Source organism: Corvus cornix, chromosome 3 (genome assembly GCF_000738735.6).
Source record: "Corvus cornix cornix isolate S_Up_H32 chromosome 3, ASM73873v5, whole genome shotgun sequence".
In the NCBI taxonomy this organism is placed as follows: domain Eukaryota; kingdom Metazoa; phylum Chordata; class Aves; order Passeriformes; family Corvidae; genus Corvus; species Corvus cornix.
Genome location: NC_047056.1, coordinates 62,298,956 through 62,318,055, shown reverse-complemented (window position 1 = coordinate 62,318,055; position 19,100 = coordinate 62,298,956). Strand labels below are relative to the sequence as shown.

The following is a 19,100-nucleotide window of genomic DNA, read 5'->3' as shown; positions in this document are numbered from 1 at the left end:
GACATGATGCTGATTTGGGAAAGGAGATGTCTGTGGAGCAGACACACTGTCAGGGATGTGTATGGGAAAAAGGAGCATGCTGGAGATCTGTACATGCCTAGTTGTCCTCACCTAGAGGGTGTAAACACCAAGTAGCTCAGCATCAAAGAGGGGGAGGCCAGAGGAATCACTGGAAGATTGTGCTGATATTTAAGATATCTACCCACACACATATAAAAGATACACACAAGATACACACATTTAAAACATTTTTCAGTGCTGAAGTTACAGTAAGTGAATGATAATGCCTAATCTTCAAATATCTCTGATATCAAATGACAAATGTATGTTTCCCATGAAAATTAAATACAATTTAAGCTTCAACTTAAACTCTTTTTCAAAAGATGACCTGGTTTTATACCATTTTTAGCTTTGATTGTGTAAAACATTTGGCACCATCAAGTGGTAAAACGGTGGACTGCTCCTTTGTAGCCATCTCAATAATAAAAAAGGGAACAAGGATCTAATTGTGTATTAGAAAAAAGCCTAAAGAAACTTCTGAATATATTTTACCAAAGTGGTTTGAAAAAGTTTCTGAGTCTTTCTCAGGAAAAGTACTGGATGAAATGTTTTTGTTTCCAGCAAATCTAACTTGGATCAGTCATCGTTTTGGTTTGAATATATCATTGCAATCAGTGTTGGTATTTTTCAGTCTAAAGTACTGAAGTTGAGTGTATTTACATGCGATCAACACAGAAATAATGTTCACTTTAGGATAAAAGCTAGTATGAACTCTTCTATTGTTCTCCTTGGTGAGAAAATAATAGTTCTGTAGAACAGGAGCAGAAGTAGTAACCTGCATTGTTATGGGGCTTGCTTAACTTTTCCTAGCTGGCCTTTGAATAGGCTTGAATGGGACAGCCAGTGGTGAAGGCAGTCTGCAAAAGAGACAACTGTAGGCAGATAAAATGAGTAGAAATTAAATACAGAATTTAAAAGAGCACAATTAATTTGGTTCTAAAATAATAACAACAACAAAGGCCTTTGCTAGGCCAAACCCAATTCTGAAATCTGAAGAGATTTTAAATTATGCAGTAATCATGCATCATTTCAATTAGTACCAGCTTTGGTACAGATAACACTTAATATATGCATAACTTGATTAAAGAAATAATAGACCTACCTGTGGGATAAAATTATCTGTAATTATCCTGGTTGATTGTTACATAAATGTTTTTAATTTTGCCAGTGTATGCTTATCAAATAAGGATTAAAAAATACCTCTTTCTTCTAAAAAAAAAAACCAAATCAAACCAAACCAAACAAAAAAACCTAACCAATGAACCAAGGAACCAACCAAAAACCCAAACCTGCTCCTGTTAAAATAAACTTTTTTGTTACTTAAAAATTTATTTTAATGAGAAGCAAACTCTAATGGATGAGATCACGCAACAGAAGAGAAAGAAGAGACAGGCAGATGGGCTGATCTCTGAGAAGGAAAAACAGGTAATTTGTGCCAGGCAGCAAACAACCTGAATAACAGTGAACAGAAAATCCTTGTGTTACAGTCAAAGGTATTTTTCCTGATATCACTGAAAAACACAAAGCATTTATTTGGTTTGAATCCTGAGGAGAAATATCTGATGGAGAAGATATTTCTCCATTTTGCTATGGCTACAGAAGATAGATTTCAGCTTATCAGAAAAGAAAATTATTAATGTCATTTTAAATTATTTTAATCTGCTCTTCAGACACATAAGCTCAATATTTTAGTAACAGGTGAAGACTTCATTCTCTATTGTTCATTTGAAATGAGTGTTAACTGAGCCTGGGATTCTCATAATGGGAAGGGGAGAGCATTTGCCGACTGCAGCAGGCTCCTTGAAAATCAGGATGCCCAGCATCTTCCTGCATCCATAGCTTGTAACATTATGCTTTTCATATATGCCATGGACTTTCAAAAACTGGGCAGGGAAATTTGAAGTGGTTTTTGTGAGATCTTCACCAAATTTTAGGAAGTTAGGTGCAGAAGAAGTCTTCCAATTTGTCATCTTTTTTTTTTTTTTTTAAGTACTGGATGCACTTGATTGTAGTAGCTTGTCCAGCGTCAGGAAATAATGTGCTCAGAAAGAAATGGACCAGTGATTCCAGCAGCAAGCAGAAGTGCACAAAACCCTCTCACAGTTTGTCCCAGTGTTAGATCCTAAAATCCCAAGTACAAATGCAGAGAAATGTGTGGTAGTTAATAAAATGTTACTCCTTAATGATTAATCAGGACCAAAAATATATGGGTGCTGTGTTAAAGTATCATAGAAGAAAAAAGACAGACATTTATGAGGGAAAAGTGGGGAGAGAGACAAGGGAGATGCACTGAGTTTCATAAAGCCTTCAACAATTATTTGGTATAATTCCCCTGTACAAGCCTCAGCCACTGCTCTTAAGAGAGTGATTGATAGCAGCACTCTGCTGTCATCCTCCCAAACCCCGCACTTGGTGGGGAAGATGAAGGGTTGCTGCAGGCTTTGTTGTCAGCAGGAAAGATGATCTGGGGAATGGAAGTGCTGCTCTGCTGGCAGCGGTGTCTCAGCTCCACCCGAACGCCAGCCAGCTCCCAAACAGGAGCCATGGATCCCCACGCTGGCACAGCCCTGAATCCAAGTTGATGTACTTTGCCTCCAGCTCAGCTTTTTGGCTGGGGCTCAGTGCAGGGCTGGCTCGTGTCCCTTGGAGCTGGAGCACTGGCGGGCTGCACTGAAATCTGCTTTTCATGTAAGCCTCGGGAAGCTTTTGTAGGCATAGTCTGAGTAACAGGGTGTTTCATTTCACACCTTTGAGAGGAATCTGTTCTATAGATCACATGTCCTTCAGCTTGATCCTCATGTCATCTTGACTCTCCCTGAATTTAGAATTTGCCAAATCAAAAGAGCATGCAGGGATGCCACTTTATTACACAGATAAAACCATGCCTTAACAAGTGCTTTAAAAAAATCCCTGCAAAGTACAAAGACATGTCAAAAAAGAATATGCAGTCTGTGATTTACTTGTATTCATAAGTTAAGTAAAAAATTAGGAACTATTCAATATTTGCTCTGTTTCTCACCACTCATTACTAAGCAAAAAATGAAATCAGAATGTGTGGCAGGTTTTCAATAAGCAAGCTACCTCTTATCCCAGAACACTGGCATCCCAAATTAGTTGTATAGCTTACAGGTAAGCTGGAAGTTAACCAAAATTTGAATCCTTGTGTTGAGTTGTTCTGCTTTCTTCTATGTATGTTTTTACGAAGCTAAAGCAAAGTGCAGAACAACAAACAGCTGTAGAGCAGCCAGTTTCTAAAAAGAGGAGAGAGATTCTGAAATTGCAAATGGCTGTACCTGACGCGGAGGAGGAAATATTTTTTTAAATAGTGATGGCACAACAGTACATAACATGCAATATCAAGTGATTTGTCTTATGGTAGTTGGGATTTTGAAGGCACGGGACTTAATTTTAGATGCATTCTATTTTTGGGAATCAGTTGTCTTCTTAGTGAGGTTGAAGTCACTCTAACTGGGCATCCGGTTCTCTGAATACATTCTGCTCATTGTGATGGATTGCTGGCAGTTCTTCCTTATTCACTTTTTTTTTAAGAGAAAAGATAATGAAACTTTATTCTGATGTTTGCTGATTCTGTGACTGATTCTGAAAAGGCATCCTTTCTACTGTGAACTCCTTTTAAAAAAATCTTAGGAGTTTTTCAATTTTTTAGAAGGATCCATCTCAAGAGTTTTGCATAAATGGGAAATTTTTTTAAAATCTAACCTTTCAGTGAAGTGTGATTCATATCTTTGCATCATGGTGCTAAATGAATACCTGTCTAAGGACATTACTATGGAGTACTTATCTGTTTATTTCTGCTGTTGAAAGATGTTTGTTAAAGAGTTACATTTTTCTCGTGGTGATATAGATAATAGTCAGGAATGTTGCCAGACTGGTTTAGTCACTTCCAGTCACATAGCAGGATGCACTCCCACTTTAGTCTGGAGATGTAGGATTTAAACCCCAGGAATGGGCATTGCATCCAGCAATGCAGCAATAATTCCATGTGCTAGGTCTTTCATCAGTATCAATAGCACTACAAAGAAGAATCTCCTTTAAGAAGTTGAATTAAATGCTTTTCAGCAATAGCTTTTGTACCAGATTCCCAATGCACATATATGGAGGCAAATGCTTTCTAAACCTATAAAGAAAGCTACTTCTGAGCTACATGTGAAATATAATTCTATCCATGCTTTTAGAATGGCTTCTTACCTCTTGGGTATAAAGGAAACATTCTTAGAAGACAGAAGAAACCACATCAGTTCTGCTCAGTTAAAACTAAATCGCATTGGATCTATCATGATTATTTTACCTGTATCAAAGGTTGATTGATGTAATGGGTTAGCATAGTTCCGGAAGTGATTTTCTTGCAAAGAGGTGCTTACAGCTTCCTCTATGACCTAACAGAACCTATCAACTGGCTAGTTTGAATATTGACAATTTTTTAAACCACTTAAAATTTTGACCGCCTCTGTGGTCCACATTTAAGAATGGACAAACCCCGGGAGAGCTCTTTCTTGCTTCCGGCCTCGGGACAGGTAACTGGGGGGAGACCCGTTGCAGGCCCAGTGGGCCCAGGCCAGGCCCCGCTCAGCCCGGGCCGGGCCGGGCCACATCCATCCTGGAGCCGTGCGGCCCTGTTCCACCCGCGGGCCCTGTTCCACCCCCGGCCCCTGTTCCACCCCCAGGCCCTGTTCCACCCCCGGGCCCTGTTCCACCCCCGGCCCCTGTTCCACCCGCGGGCCCTGTTCCACCCCCAGGCCCTGTTCCACCCACGGCCCCTGTTCCACCCCCGGGCCCTGTTCCACCGCGGGCCCTGTTCCACCCCCAGGCCCTGTTCCACCCCCAGGCCCTGTTCACCCCTGGCCCCTGTTCCACCCCCGGGCCCTGTTCCACCCGCGGCCCCTGTTCCACCCCCAGGCCCTGTTCCACCCGCGGCCCCCCCACAGCCCTGTTACGTGCAGACGGCACAGCCCGGCTCCCCCCCACCCCTGTCCAGTCCGGCCAAAGATTCAGCCAAAGCTGCCCCGCTGTCCGGCAAAGATCATGTAACCAACAGCGATAAGCGAATTCCAGCTGCGGGGCCCCGGTGAGATTAATCCTATTAGTGCTGTAAGTTTCCTCCAGAACAGATGAAGCCTGCAGACATTAAGAAAGAAGAGCTGAAACCCTGAGGGAGGAGAAAGAGGAGATGCTTAAAAGCTGAAATTCTGTTGTAAAGCTATGGTGGTGATGGGCTATGATATATCAGAGTACCCGTTGTAATTTCATGAAAGCACGGGGAGTGGAGCGTTCAAACTGTACTTGTGAGCAAAAGCACCTGTGCTGGAATAAGCAAATGCTGAAGCAGCTGTAATTTGATGAGAAGTTTGAACAGGGAGAGATGGAAGTGATGAGGACTCTTGCTCCAAATTGGGAGGAGAAGACCTCTGTTCCTAGAGATGCTCCCAGAGATAGTCCTAGAGATGAAGATGATGAGGACCCTTTTTCTCCCAGGGAAGGGGGAGGGCCTCTATTTCTAGAGATGAAGATGCTCCCAGAGATAGGTGAAGAGAACCTTTGTTTCTGAACAGCTCAACCTTAAAATGGTACCCCAGTAGCTCAAGATTGGACCCTCAAAAGCAGTTGTGAGGAAAGCTGCAAGTTGGGGGAAGGAACTCTCACATGCAAGCAGAGAACCCACCTGGGTGGCTGTCTCGTGATACTGAAGCCATGAGAGAACTTCTTGTGGAGATGTCTCCATAGCATGAGCAAGAGAGACCCCTCTCCCTAAGTGAACTGAACAAGGTTATTATGGAAGTGGTAAACGGACTGGACATCTCAAGGGTTGTCTTTTTACATTGTCAGTGGGAGAAGGGAGAAAGGTGGGGGGAGAAGAAGTGTTCTGAAGTTGTGGTCTGATTTTTTTTCTCTTTTAGGTCTGTTAATAAACTTCTTTATATTCTTTTAAGTTTTGCACCTGCTTTGCTTTCTCCTAATTCTTATCTCACAGAAGATAAGTAAGTAAGTAATGAGTATTTTGGACCAAACCACTACAGGCCCATTAAAAATTCAGTTGTCGTAGTATAGATTCACCAAGTCAACTTTCTTAATATAGCATCATTTTGCAGTATTTGCCAAACCTGAAAGTTTATTGCACAGTTTATTGTACAGCAGGATTGGCACATTTCTAAATCAATGGACAGAGAGGTGGATTGAATTACTGACTGAATGGCTGAGTTCAAAAAGCTGTGATCAGTAGCCCAAGCCCAGCTGGCAGCCAGTTACTTGGTCTACAAGAGGCAGAGTGGTGCCAGCAAGCCAAGGGGGTTGATCCTTCCCCCTGCTCAGCAATGGTGAGGTCATGCAGTGAGTGCTGGGTCCAGTTCTGGGCCAACATGTGTGGAAGGCTATGAGCCCTTGGGGCAGGAGCCCTCTGCACTCCCTTGGAAGAGAGAGACCTGAGGCCCAAAAGACTCTCCCCAGAGATAATCAACCTTCATCAAGCCATGGTGACAAAAAGAGCTGCTCGCAACATGCCTTGCTTCTTTATGGTAATAGCCTGTACCCCATTGGCTAATTGGTTTCTACCCCACCCCCTGCCTTCCCCATATAACCTCTGCCCCAACCCCTGATAAGGGGGAGTTTTCATCTCTGGCCTTCCCTTCACCGGGGCTGCTGGACAGTAAAAGCTGCCTCTGTGGAACTGCCAAACGAGGCTTCTGTCTCTCTATCCCCGAGTTTGCCTTGGGTTATTTCACAAAGAGCTGAATCACAAGAGCTGATATCACTTGTAGGTGAGAAGTTGCTACACTTGCTGAAATCACTCAGGGAAGTTGCTAAAGCCTCTGGAAAAGCCTTTCCCTGGCAGGACGCTTTCTCTAGGAAGGTCGCAACACACCAGGTTGTCCAGCACCGGACCCTGAAAGCGATAAACATGGACATACTGGAAAAAGTGCAGCAATGGACGATGAAGATGATTGCAAGATTGTTATTTGAGGAAAGGCTGAGAAAGCTGGGACTGTTCCACTTGAAGGCTCAGGAGGATTCTCATCACTGGGTATAAACACTTGATGCTTGCACTGGGGCAGCCCCTGTGCTTTGTGTTGTGCTGTGGGACAGAGGCAGCGCTGTCTGCAAAAATGAAAAACCTGAACAAAATGTCACCAAAGAACATGTGCAGGATTCCAAAAAGGATTCCAAAACCAGACCATATGAACCAGAAGAATCAGCTGATGGGCCTCTGAATCAGAAATTGCACTTTTAAGTTTCACAGAGGTTGACTGGGGGAAGGAGCTCTCTCTGCCACAGCCATGGGGGCACTTACAGCTGCCTGTGAGTCTATTACAGGGTGCAGGCAGGGGCAATGTGTGTTTCCCTGTCCTCAGGTTAATGGCTTTGCACAAAGTTTTCATCTGCATGAGTTAAACTTACTGCCCAGCATTTAGTTTCTGACATGTGTAGTAGCAATGCCCATGCCCTACTTCTGAAGGAAATATATTGGCTATGTTCTTGGGGAGGTGGAAAGCTTTGGGAGTATAAAACCACTGTTTTACACTCCATACACCACCACTGAAGCTGTTAAACATTAATGGCTGATCTGAACAAAAGCCTAGTGGCAACCTGACCTACAAACCAGGATATTTAGAGCTGACATAAAGTGACAAGGATGTTCTTTAAAAGGAATGAGGTGATGGTGGCAGTGGTGGATGCACATTGTCAGGCAGACTTGCTGAACATGCAACAATTCTGCAAACACAACATGACATTAAGAACATCTTAACAAGGACTCCATCTACAGACATTTAGCCCACACCTAGTTGCACAAAGCAGTTTAGTTTCAGTTTTATGAAAAGAAGGGTCTGCCTTGTCACTTCAGATATCACAAGGAGCCTCACCTGGTCTGGAGATGCTTCTGCTCCAGAGCAGTGCATGCTTCACACTGGGGCTGTGCTGTACCTCTCTGCTCTCTCAAGGCATCTCAGACTCCCCAGGAACCCCCAAGTCGTGTTGGATGTTTGTCTGGAGGTAACTGAGTGCCTTCTGTACTGAGTATTTCATGTTCTTAACATTAATATCTGCTAGTATTTTAGAAGTCCTAGGGTATCCTGCCTGTCCCAATATGACATTTCACAGAACTCCCACAGACCTTGTGTGATACATGCCAGCTCATGTGGGTATCTCAGGTCTTTTGGGACATCTGAAATGGTTCTATGAATGTATGTTTAGACATTTAATTGCCTTCTTCATTCAGGCAGCTAAGTTTAGTTGTGTGCCATCTGGTGTTGAAAGATAGCATGAGAGAGCTCAACTCTAAGCTCTCACGGTTGCAGTTCATCTGAATCACTCTAAAGCTCTGTGTCAAGGTGGCATGAACCCACACCTAGAAATGCTGGGTTTCTTTTCTATTTTAACATGAGAGATGAGCCTTTATTTCAACAAATAGAGTATTTTATTTCACAAGTTATATGAATGAATGCTGAATTTTTTATGGCAGTATATATATCTTTTAGAAAGTCCTAAAAGTTTAACAACAACACATGTTCACACTGTGGTATCCACAAGCCCCAGAATGTGTGTCAGCAGTTTGCAATCACTTCATGTATAAATTCTAGTCTGATCCAACCTTCTTTTTCAGTCTATCTCTCTCTCTCTGTTTTACTGGATTGTGGTGAACCGTTTGATGTGCCTTCCCACTTGCTCATCCTCCACTGTTCACCTCACATTATCCCTTTTCATCCCAGGCAAACCAGAAAAAACGTTTGAGAGAGAGGGGAAGAGATACTTAATTGATAGGACAGTCAGAAATCTGCTAAGTAATGAGGGAAAAAAGTATTTCACTTCTCAAAAATATTCTAAATGACCTCTGTGAGTAGTAAAAACACAGAGTAATAGTGTCTCTGGCAGTCCTGTTATGTATTTATCAAAGACTACTGCAGTGGGTAATCAGAAGTTTATTATTATAATACAGATATTGGCATCAGAAAAGGATCTTAATTCAGATTCTCTGAGATTAGGAGCATAGTGATCAATGCTGGATAGCTGATACGAAGTTCAGTTCCACTGATCCCAGTTATGAGAAGTCAGGATGTTTGAAGGAAAACAGAGATGTAGAAGAATCAGGCAGATATTTTTAATTCATATCAATAATTAAAAAAAAAATTCTGCTCATGATTCCATCACAGAGCATGTTTCATATGAAGTTAAACACACTCAGAAATAGCACACAAGGTTTGTATCTTCATTCTTACATTCTGTTAACTACAGCTGGAGAAAAAAAAACATTTCATGGTAGGAAAAGAAAAAAAGAAACTACTTTATCATTAGACCATTAAGATAATTTGGAAAGTAGTTTCAGAACCATTAGGACAATCACGAAAATCTGCTGATAAAAATGTAATTTTAAGATTTCAAATTCAGATTAAATCACTAAAGAGCAACCTCTTCGGACTTTTTTTTTGAAGAGTTGTCTTCTGCTGCAGGCCTGGCATGACATCCAGTTAGAGTTACTATGACATACACGAAGGTAAAAGAAATACATGCTTAGATTGTATTCCACATAATTCTGCATGCTCCTAATATATGCATCCTTACAACCTGTAAGAAAATTTAAGAACATCTCCTAAACCAATATCAAAATTCTGTTTTGCAGAACTGTCATCTCTTAATACAATCTTATGGATCAGATACACGTCAAAAGGCAAATACTGTCCCATGGTAGATACATACATGTGATAAAAATAGTATAATTTCCATTATGTGTGCAGATGCAGCCCTGTCCTCTGCTACACATTATTTTTTTAGCAAGTTTTACCAAAGAAGGTAAAGAAGATTTTAGAAGAGATTTCAGGAGAGGTTTCATCTTGACATAAGAAAGACATTTTTTACAATGAGAGTAATTAATCACTGGAACAGTCTCCTGAGGAATGTGGTAGAGTCCCCACCATAGTTCACCTTCATGAGCTTATAGGATGCTTAGGCAGTCACACATTCCCTTTCACTCTAGCACCAGTGGAAAATGGAGTTAAAGTATTACTTATTGTTAAGAGGTAAGGTCTAGTGTGTGTAATATTGTTCTCTAATAATGTATTTGTGTCATTTAGCTCAGTGTTATTTTTTATACTGTTTTTAGTATCTCTCTAGTATTGTTCTAGTACCTTTTGACCCATGGAGCCAGAACCCCACCGTATGAAACTGCAGGCTAAACTGCAATCCCTGTCTGTAAAATATACAATGCAAGTAGCATCTTCTCACTGTTGTATGCTGTAGTAACACTGACATTTCACACTTCATGTTCTAAATTGCAACATTGCCCTAGACATTAAGTATACAAAGAATAAGAGATGAAAATCAAAATAACTTACTAAAGGTTAAAGAAAAACTGTGAAAGAAGATTGAGCATATTCTATTTTAATTTTCAATACTTTTCAAATATCAGAACCCACAATATTCTGAGAATTGAACATTTAGCATAGAGCATTTGGCAAAGAACTCAACGACATCTGAATGGAGGGAAGTAAATTGTGATGTCTTGTCAGTACACATGACAGTGTGGTTTTTGAACCTGTACAAGAAGACACAGAGTATATCCTTGGCTTTTCCATTCATGGCACATTACTACAGATTTAACCTGCTGCTGGAGATCTAATTTTGTATCACAACTGGAAAGTTGTGCTCACTGCAGCCTGCCATTTTTCCTCCAAAGTGCGTGTATGCACATGCCATAGTTCATCCTGCAAAACAATCATTTGGCCTTAAGGACCAACAGATTCCACTGGTATTTCACAGTTTTTAGATGGTTTGCACTTCTCTGAATTATTCAGTACAGTTTTTTCCCATTATTTTCCATGGAAAATCAGTAAGAGTTTAGGATACCCGTTATCATGCAGAATTCTGCCTTAATCCCGATCTGCAAAATGCATGTAGTTACTCCCTCCAGGCAGAGAGACATCCACTTTTGTGGCATCCACTTGTCACTTTTGTGTTAGAGGACAAAAACCAGTCAGTGCAATGACATAAACATAATATATTTATTTGAAGCCTACTGCTGTTTTGTTGTGAAAATGGTGTAATCTGAAGTGTGTGATAATGCATAAATGTTTCAAAAACAAAATAATCTGGCTTTTGTTTTATTCTGTCTGACCTCTTAAAAACCAAACAAAACTCAACTGTTTTTAATTTCAGCATGATGGGAGAGACAATGACCTTTCTCAAGCAACAACTAAGCTCCTACAACTTGATTGAGCCCTTCCAAGACAGAAAACAAAGTCTGAATTATGTCAGTCTCTTCAGACATAGAAGTGAAACAAAATCTCTTGCAAGGCAAATTTGATGAGGGATCTCACTAAATCAGTGATATATGTGGGACAATATGAAAATGCATCCTGTTGTACTGTAGGTAGAAAATGAATCAGCTATTTTACAATTAAATTGCATGATTTCAATGGGATATTAATTTTCTAATAAAATCCACCTTTAAAATGCTGATTTCCTCGTTGCATGTTGCAGGAGGATATTGTAAGTGACTAGTTTCTTTTTCCTGTCAAACATGCCACGAGATGGACATGTTACTGTGGAACTCAAGGCTTATATCTTTGTTTTCCTATTTAGGGCTCTCTTAAATGTAGAACTAGTTTTGTTGCTTGCCAGTACTTGTTAGGTAAAACACTGGCTGGATTTTCTTTACAGTAGAGGGCATTCCTGGTGTGGAAAAAGAAGTAATGCATCTAAATATAAAGAATAAATCAAACTCAGCATGTAAACATCTGGTAAAATTTCCTGTTGTTCAGTAATTTGAACAGCACATGCTGCTTTAAGATTTTTAATTAGGCTTGTATATAGACAGTGTTGTTAATATTGTCATACTCTTGTAAGTAGATTAGGTGCTGAGTTTTCATCATGCTTCATAGGAATTGCTTAGGCTGCTTTAAAAAGCCCTGCCTATATTTGCAGAAAAGTACATTTTCTAATTATATTGATAGTTTCACATGGTGAGAGAAATTTCTCAGCTGTTTCATGCATTTGTGGCTGGACTTAGCTTTGTGTTTTTTTCATGTAAAAAGTTGATAGCATTTCTGAGCTCAAATCTTGTCACAGTAGGATGTCTCTGCATTTGAAATTACATGAGTGCAGGAATTTATGCTTCTGACAACCTCTGTTCTGCTTTTGTCAGTGGTAAATTCCAGCTCAAGGAGATGTCAAATCACAATGAAGAGAGGTTTGCCTAGGAAAAAATAATGATAATTCACACCTTAAAGTAATTCAAATTCAAACCCACAAACGTGTGTGTTAAAGCAAAACCTCATTATATATATACAAATTAAAGCTGCTGTGGCCTTAGTTTTCTATTTTTTTGTAAAAGCAAAGTTGAGAAATAAGTAATTCTGATGCTTTGCTACAAAATTTTAAGGAAAAAAAACCTCTTGTTTTCTAGCTATAAATATTCTTTTTTCTTTGAGCAAACCACATAATCATTTTCTTTTGGATATTTTGCTTCAATCAATACCCATTTGTATAATTTACAAACAAATGCTCAATACGCATTTCATCTGCCTTTACTGTCTTGCTTTGTTATTTTTAGTAGTACAGGCCTTGAGAAGCTATGCATCCTCAGTGTGTCCTGTATCATTCAGTGGTATCATATACTCAAATTAGATACAGTGTCCAACTGATAAATACACGGATAATGAGCCATGGAGAAGGCAGCCTTGCTAAAACAAGTATTCTGGACCCATCCATGAGTGAAGTTAATGTGGACTGGTAACAAAGTGTGGAAGTTACGCTGGCATGAGCAAACCTAGAGTAAATCTGTGCTGCAGTGTGAACTGTGTATGGTCACTCCACACAGTAACAGCAGGGTAAAGACCTATGTGCTGGGAAAAAATGTAATTTTTACTTAAGCTGGTAAGTACACATGACAGCATACACTCTGTCATTCCTCTGGATGTATTCCCGTGCTCCTGCAATAGGAGGGAGTAGAACTTGGCATCCACAGGTGCTCGGATAAGCCATGAACTCCGTCATTTCAGGCACCTGCCACTTCACTGTGTCGCTGATACACCAGGTACGCCTTTGCTCATGTGGCGAGCCTGTTCCGCCGGTGCCTTGCGGCTCCTTGCTTCCCCTCAGCGGGGGACAGCCGTGACAGCCTGCGGAGTAATGCGGGGCAGACGGCGAAGAGCAGCTGTGCAGCTGAGGAAGCCTCGGCGCTGAGGGGCTGGCCCGGGGCAGGGCCCGCGCACCGGGAGAGCGGGCACAGGGCTCGGCCGTGGGGCGGCCCGCGCTGAGCGGCGCCGCCCGGACCTGGCCGCAAGGGGGCGCCGCGCGGCGGCGGCGGCGCGGGGGCGGGGGCGGGAGCGGCGGGGGGCGGTGGCGCGGCCCGGCCCCGGCTGTCAGCGCCGCCCGAGCCGGGCTGCGAGCGGGCTCCGCGCCGCACGGACGGCTGAGCCCCGCGCTGCCATGGAGCCGCAGGCACGCGGTGAGTCTCGGCGGGAACAGAGCCCTCCGGAGCGGCGCGGGGGTCCCGTCCCTGCCGCCGGGGGCTGCGCTCACCCCTCGGGGAGGGCCGAGCCGGCGCGGGGACAGCGGGAATTGGGGCGGGGGGTGCCCGGGGCGGGGAGAGCCCGAGGGGAGCCGCGGCCCGGGGCACGGGCCGGTGAGAGGAGCGCGGTGAGCGGTGCCCGTGAGCGGCTCCCCGTGGGCGCTGCCCGGCGCCCGCCGCCTGTGGCGGCCCCGGCTCAGCTCGGGGAGAGCGGCATGACCCGACCCGGCCCGGCCCGCGGGGTATCCTCGCCCTGCCCCCTGTCCTCCATCCCGAGCCGGGATCCCGTTGGCTTTCCTTATGGCTGTGATGTTGGCGGCCGCTTTCTCCTCCTGCTGGTTTTAGACATTTCGCGGTCAGGTAGCTGGCTGACAACTCTGTGTTAAGTTAGTCCCATAGGGGTTTGTTGGGTGTTTGAGGTAATTTTGTGTGTCCTGCCCCGCTGGCCGTCCCCCACCCCGGCTGGGCTCCAGCCGCTGCCTCCCGGGGACAAGCGGGACGGTGCGAGCCGGAGCCGGCATCGCGACCCCCGTCCTGGAGGTTGCCGGAGTGTGGGAGCTGCCTCCAGCAGCAGGGACCCTGGCACTCGGCTTCCAGCAGAGCTCTGGATCCATCGAGAGCCGCTTAAAATTGGATCCGCTAAAATATTTCTGCAGCTTTGCAAACGCGGCATTCATTCACTTAAAGTGAGCATTTTCTATTGCACCAGTTATGGCTTACTTAGTTGTTCATACCTCTCTCTGGATAAAATTAATTGGCCTCCAAAGAACAGAAGAAACTTTTCACGCGAGTTATAAATGATGTTTGGGTCAACTGAAGAGATCTAGCATAGACAGGTCTTGCTCACTTTTATAATCTTGCTCTTGTTTTCTAAAGAACCTCATGGCTTCGTCACACAGGACTAAGCACGTGGTACAAACATTTCTGCAAAATCAGAATGTTTACAAAGCATTTTATGTCATCTATAAAACAGGGAGATGAAATAAGCAAGAGACATATGCTCATAGAAACTAACTGAATAAACAGGCTTCCAGGATAGTTAAAATCTGCCTTAAACAAATACACTTAAAAAAGGCAATGCTGCCTGCAAATACGTTTGTATGTAAAGGAATACAGTGGGAAATTTGAGTTCATGATGCTTGTGAATGAGAGCCTTTCTGGCAGGTGTTGTGTATGTGCTGTCGCAATGGATGCATGGCTGAAGCTGCCTGGCAAAATAATTTTTTTAAAAAAAATTTAAATAATTAAAAAAAAATTAAAAAACCACAAGAACTGATCTGTGGCTCAGTTCTCGGGGTATTTTTAAAGTTAGTATTAAGACTACAGCATCAGGCTGTTATTTAAACTCTACTTTTTGGAATACATCTGTATAGGTACTATGATGGGAGCTCCTGTTCTTTAAACAGGAACTTTGCATGATACAGAATTTTGATAATTTCCTGCTTTGTAGAACTGATGGAAAACAGTATTGGATTCTGATTAGCTGGATAGTGGTATATGTACATGTGAATCTTGTACCTTCTCTGACTAGTAAGGTGAGTAAATACATTCTCAGTATGTGTTAAAAATTTAGGTCAATAAATGTGTTTTGCTAATGTGTATTTGGATCAGGAACTCTGTTACTTCCCCAGGTCTTGAATAAATTCTTCTTCTGGATGAGTATCTATTGGCTATTGAGAGCATGTAAAATTTTACCTGTACTCAATTCTTTAGTTGCTTTTTTCTTCAGTTTTTCACCTGTGTGTTTTATTTCTACAGTCTCTCAGAACAGTGTCCCATTACTAAAAATAATAAAAAAAAAAGTATTGCTTTGATAAATTAGCAGTACAATCCAGGATTTTTGTGGAAGGTATTTGCATGCCAGCACACCTTTGTTTTTACCCTCCCTTTCCTTCTAGACTTCATTTAGTGCATGCTACTGCAGTTATGGAGCCTTGCTGGCAAAAAGAATTCAACCTGTATGTGTCTAATGCTGTCAAATTCAATTAAGCACATCCAAGCACTGGCCAGAAATCTGAAGTTTTCAATCCCACTTACACGTTTTGCAGAGCACAGTTACAGCAGAGTTTACTAACAAAACAGTAACAATTTTCTTGAAAGACTACTCTACTTCCAATATCTCCTTAAGCAGCAGGAGAAATGTATATACATTTGAATGAATTTATTAATTGCTTCTAAAAAACTTTCAGATGCCCACAGAAAAAGGAATCCTGAATGGTATGTTCCAGTGTGCTCTGCTGGGATATTGTATTCCAGCTGAAAAGACGGAGTAAAAGCTATGCATTTAAAAGCGCTGTTGAATTTCTCATGTTGAACACTTTAAAAGATTTTCTTCAAAAAGACTTTTCTACATAATTGTGTTTGTGCCATTTTATATTGTCCTTAAGGCATGCTATGCCTGAGTAGTACAATTTCATGTTCAAGAAATACATGCAAGTATAAAGCACAGATTTCTTCAGAGCAGGAAAATAATTTTATTTTTTACACAGCAGCATGAGTCAACTCTATAAATCTTAATGCAACTGTGGGCAAAAGAAAAATATTATGTGTAAATGTATCAAGGTACTGGGTAGAGGTCACAGCTAAACACCACGAGTTTCTGGGTGGTTCAAGACACAATATAATATCTGTCCATGCCCCAAAGACTGTGAAAATTAAATGCTCTGATATTTACTTTAAAGAAGTAGAGAGAGTTCATGGACTGAAAAGGAATTACCATTATACTTAAACATATTGAATATATCTGGCAGCATTCATGTGAATGAACTAGATGAGAGAGTCAAGCAGACAGAGGGTAATAGTAATTAATGTTAAAATTATTTTCTAAAGAAATAACCATATGTTCCATGTAAACAAATCCATATGTGTAATAAAAGTAATAAATTTTACTTTACATAAATTTTATCTTTAAGCCTGTGAGTGCTTTTCTCTTTGATTACTTTTTGCTCTTAATGGAAGAGCTGATCCAGGAACACACCAGCTATACTTGTACTAGGTGCTGAAAATTTCATAAGAGCATATTTGTTTTCCTTCCTATGGCTGTCAGTCATTTCTCAAGTGAAAAGTTTGGAAATCTGAAGAACAGTGTCTCTCTTTGAAAGAGAGGAAGATCAGAACTGTGTATTTGCCTCTCATCATACTCATTCTACTCCAGTTCCAGATTAAGTGACTATCCTGTGTAGTCCTGCTTTTCAGTTTAAAACTGTGAATGTCCTGTAATAATGACAGATGGATGTCTTACTCTGTCTCTCATCTGAGAATGCCATGTGACTTTTTAACACTGGAACTTTGCTCAAAATGCATTTCTCTCCTTTTGCAGTAATTCTCCATTTCTTCATGCATCCAGATATAATTGTACCTTCTTTCCCTGTCACATCCTCTCTTGATTCTTACTCTGATAAAAAGCTTTGATGTGCAGCTTTCTGCTCCCTTTTACCTACACAGGTAGCTCAACCAGCTGCTTGCACTCCTGGCCTCCAAAAGGGTTTTTGAGGCATTTCCCTGTCCTAGAAGTTCTTCTTAGAGCTGTTGCTGATGTTCTGCATCCTCAGCCAGTTGTTCATTGTAGCCATAATAGCTTGTGGTAGCTACACTCACCCCGGTCAGGTATTGTGGTGAGAGCTGTGGTTAGTTCAGATGCTGGATGACTCCTTCTCGAGGCCTGTGTCTCACAGGCTTGCCGAACCTCACTTCCTCCTTCTGCTGCGTGCAGCTGGCACGCTCCTTCTGGGATCCTCAAGCCAGCTGCATCTGCCCTGTGATGTTACAGAGCAGAGAGGCAGCACCTTGGCATGTGCCATTAGACTGGAGCTTGCGATCAGAGGAATATCATTGGAAGTCAGAACATTAGCCCAGTGCCCTCTCCCTGCCACGGTGGCACCTTCTATCTCAGAGTCAGGTGGTCTGAGGTCTCCATGGTGAGAGGCAGTGGTGAGGAAGACTTATGTTACCTGTGATATGGTGTACAAGACTTGCCAAAATGGCATTGGCAGCTCGGTTAGCATTCTCTGTCCTTGCTAGCTACCCATGTGGTTACTAATCCAGACAGGAATCTGGATAGAATCAATCTTGCAGTGGGAAGGTGGGGATGGAGAACACATGGTGATGTTACCTCACTGCAGCAGCAGTGCTGTGGCCATCACACCAAAGCAGTGTCTTGCTGGAGAGGGCAGCATCTTCCTTACCTTTGTGTTTGAGGCTGGTGCTCTACCAAGGAGCACTGACTGTTTTGTTCTATGTTCACCTTTTCCCTAAAGACAGAGTAAAGCTGCTGGTTTGGAGCTGATAAAGTGTAATTGTTTTATGAGAAGCGCCCGTCCACATGTGCTTTATGAGGCATCAGGATTCACTCTAGTTATCCAGGGGTTTGTGCTGTTTCTGTACCGCCTTCCAGAGCTCACCATTGCCCTGCTATGGAAAGCAGGAGAGAGGACTTTGCAAAGGGTCAGGAGGATATTGCAGTAATTGAACCAGCTAGTGATAACCTGCTTATTTCACTGCACGATGGAAGTTTCAGCTGCTGTGTTAATAAGAGCACATGAAGAGGAGGTCAAGTGAAAAAGGCAGGGTTGTAATTTATAATAGGATTCTTAAATATTTAACAAGTGCACAAAGCTCGAAATAATAGCTCTTTCATGCTTTTTATACTACAAGGAGAGAAAATGCATGCGTGGAATGAGTTATTTGGTATATCAGATTTAAGCAAGTAAATGTCTGAAATCAAAAGTAGTGCTTCTCTTTCACACTTTGAACCTGTACTGTTTTCAGCTTCATGACTCTTGTCACAGGTTGAAATTCAGTTTGCTGAGGCTGAGAAAATTTGAGTGGTGTCATGCTACACCTGAGAACTGAAAATAGCATACTGTGGGACTTGGAAATGAGATACAAAAGAGAGACCTCCTCTAAAATCTAGGGCCAGTCTTGCAAGGCTTTTTAACATCGACAGTTTTGCAGCCATGAGGATATAAAATGCAGAACATGCTAAAACGAAGACATCTAACCGCAAATCATGTTTTTAAATTCTTGCTCTATTTTTTTCTCCTGTATCTTCTTATTTTGACAGGGCTGGTGGTATGAGTCCTACAAAGCAGTACAAGTATAATCTGAGTCTGCTCTCTGTTTCAAAAGTGCCCTAGTGGAAAGATGAGTTTGCTGATGCTGTCCTGATGTGCCCTCACGGACTAGTACAGTACAGAAATGTGTGGAACTTTGAGGTGCTTTGCTTAGGCCATGTGCTGCTTGAAGGATGTGACACAACCTTGGCCAAAGATTGCAGGAGGTTTGAAGGAATGTTGCCATATTTAGAAGTTTATGTATCAATTAGTAGCTTGTTTCAGTGCAATCCTGGAATTTGTATTTAGAAAGAATGTACTCAGCCTTTGATTCAGAAAGTGTTTTCAGGGTAAAATTAATTCTTTCTTTCTAATTAGAAAATACCTCTTGAGGTAATAGATAAATATGAGATCTCGGCAGGCTAGTTTTATCTGATTTTATTTGTATGTCGTAGAAATGCACAGTTGCAATG

The 19,100-nt window shown here is 42.1% G+C and overlaps 1 protein-coding gene across 3 annotated transcripts in view; it reads left to right on the top strand.

The window, feature by feature from the left end:
- The first annotated feature begins 13,407 nt into the window (after positions 1–13,407).
- The window catches only part of TPD52L1 (TPD52 like 1), a 49,152-nt gene continuing 43,459 nt past the window's right edge, over positions 13,408–19,100 (top strand). For all 3 annotated transcript variants that reach the window (XM_039568982.1, XM_039568981.1, XM_039568983.1), the window contains exon 1: positions 13,408–13,513. In XM_039568982.1, the coding sequence (XP_039424916.1) occupies positions 13,495–13,513 (19 nt within the window). In that variant the 5' untranslated portion in view covers positions 13,408–13,494. The remainder of the gene's footprint in view (positions 13,514–19,100) is intronic.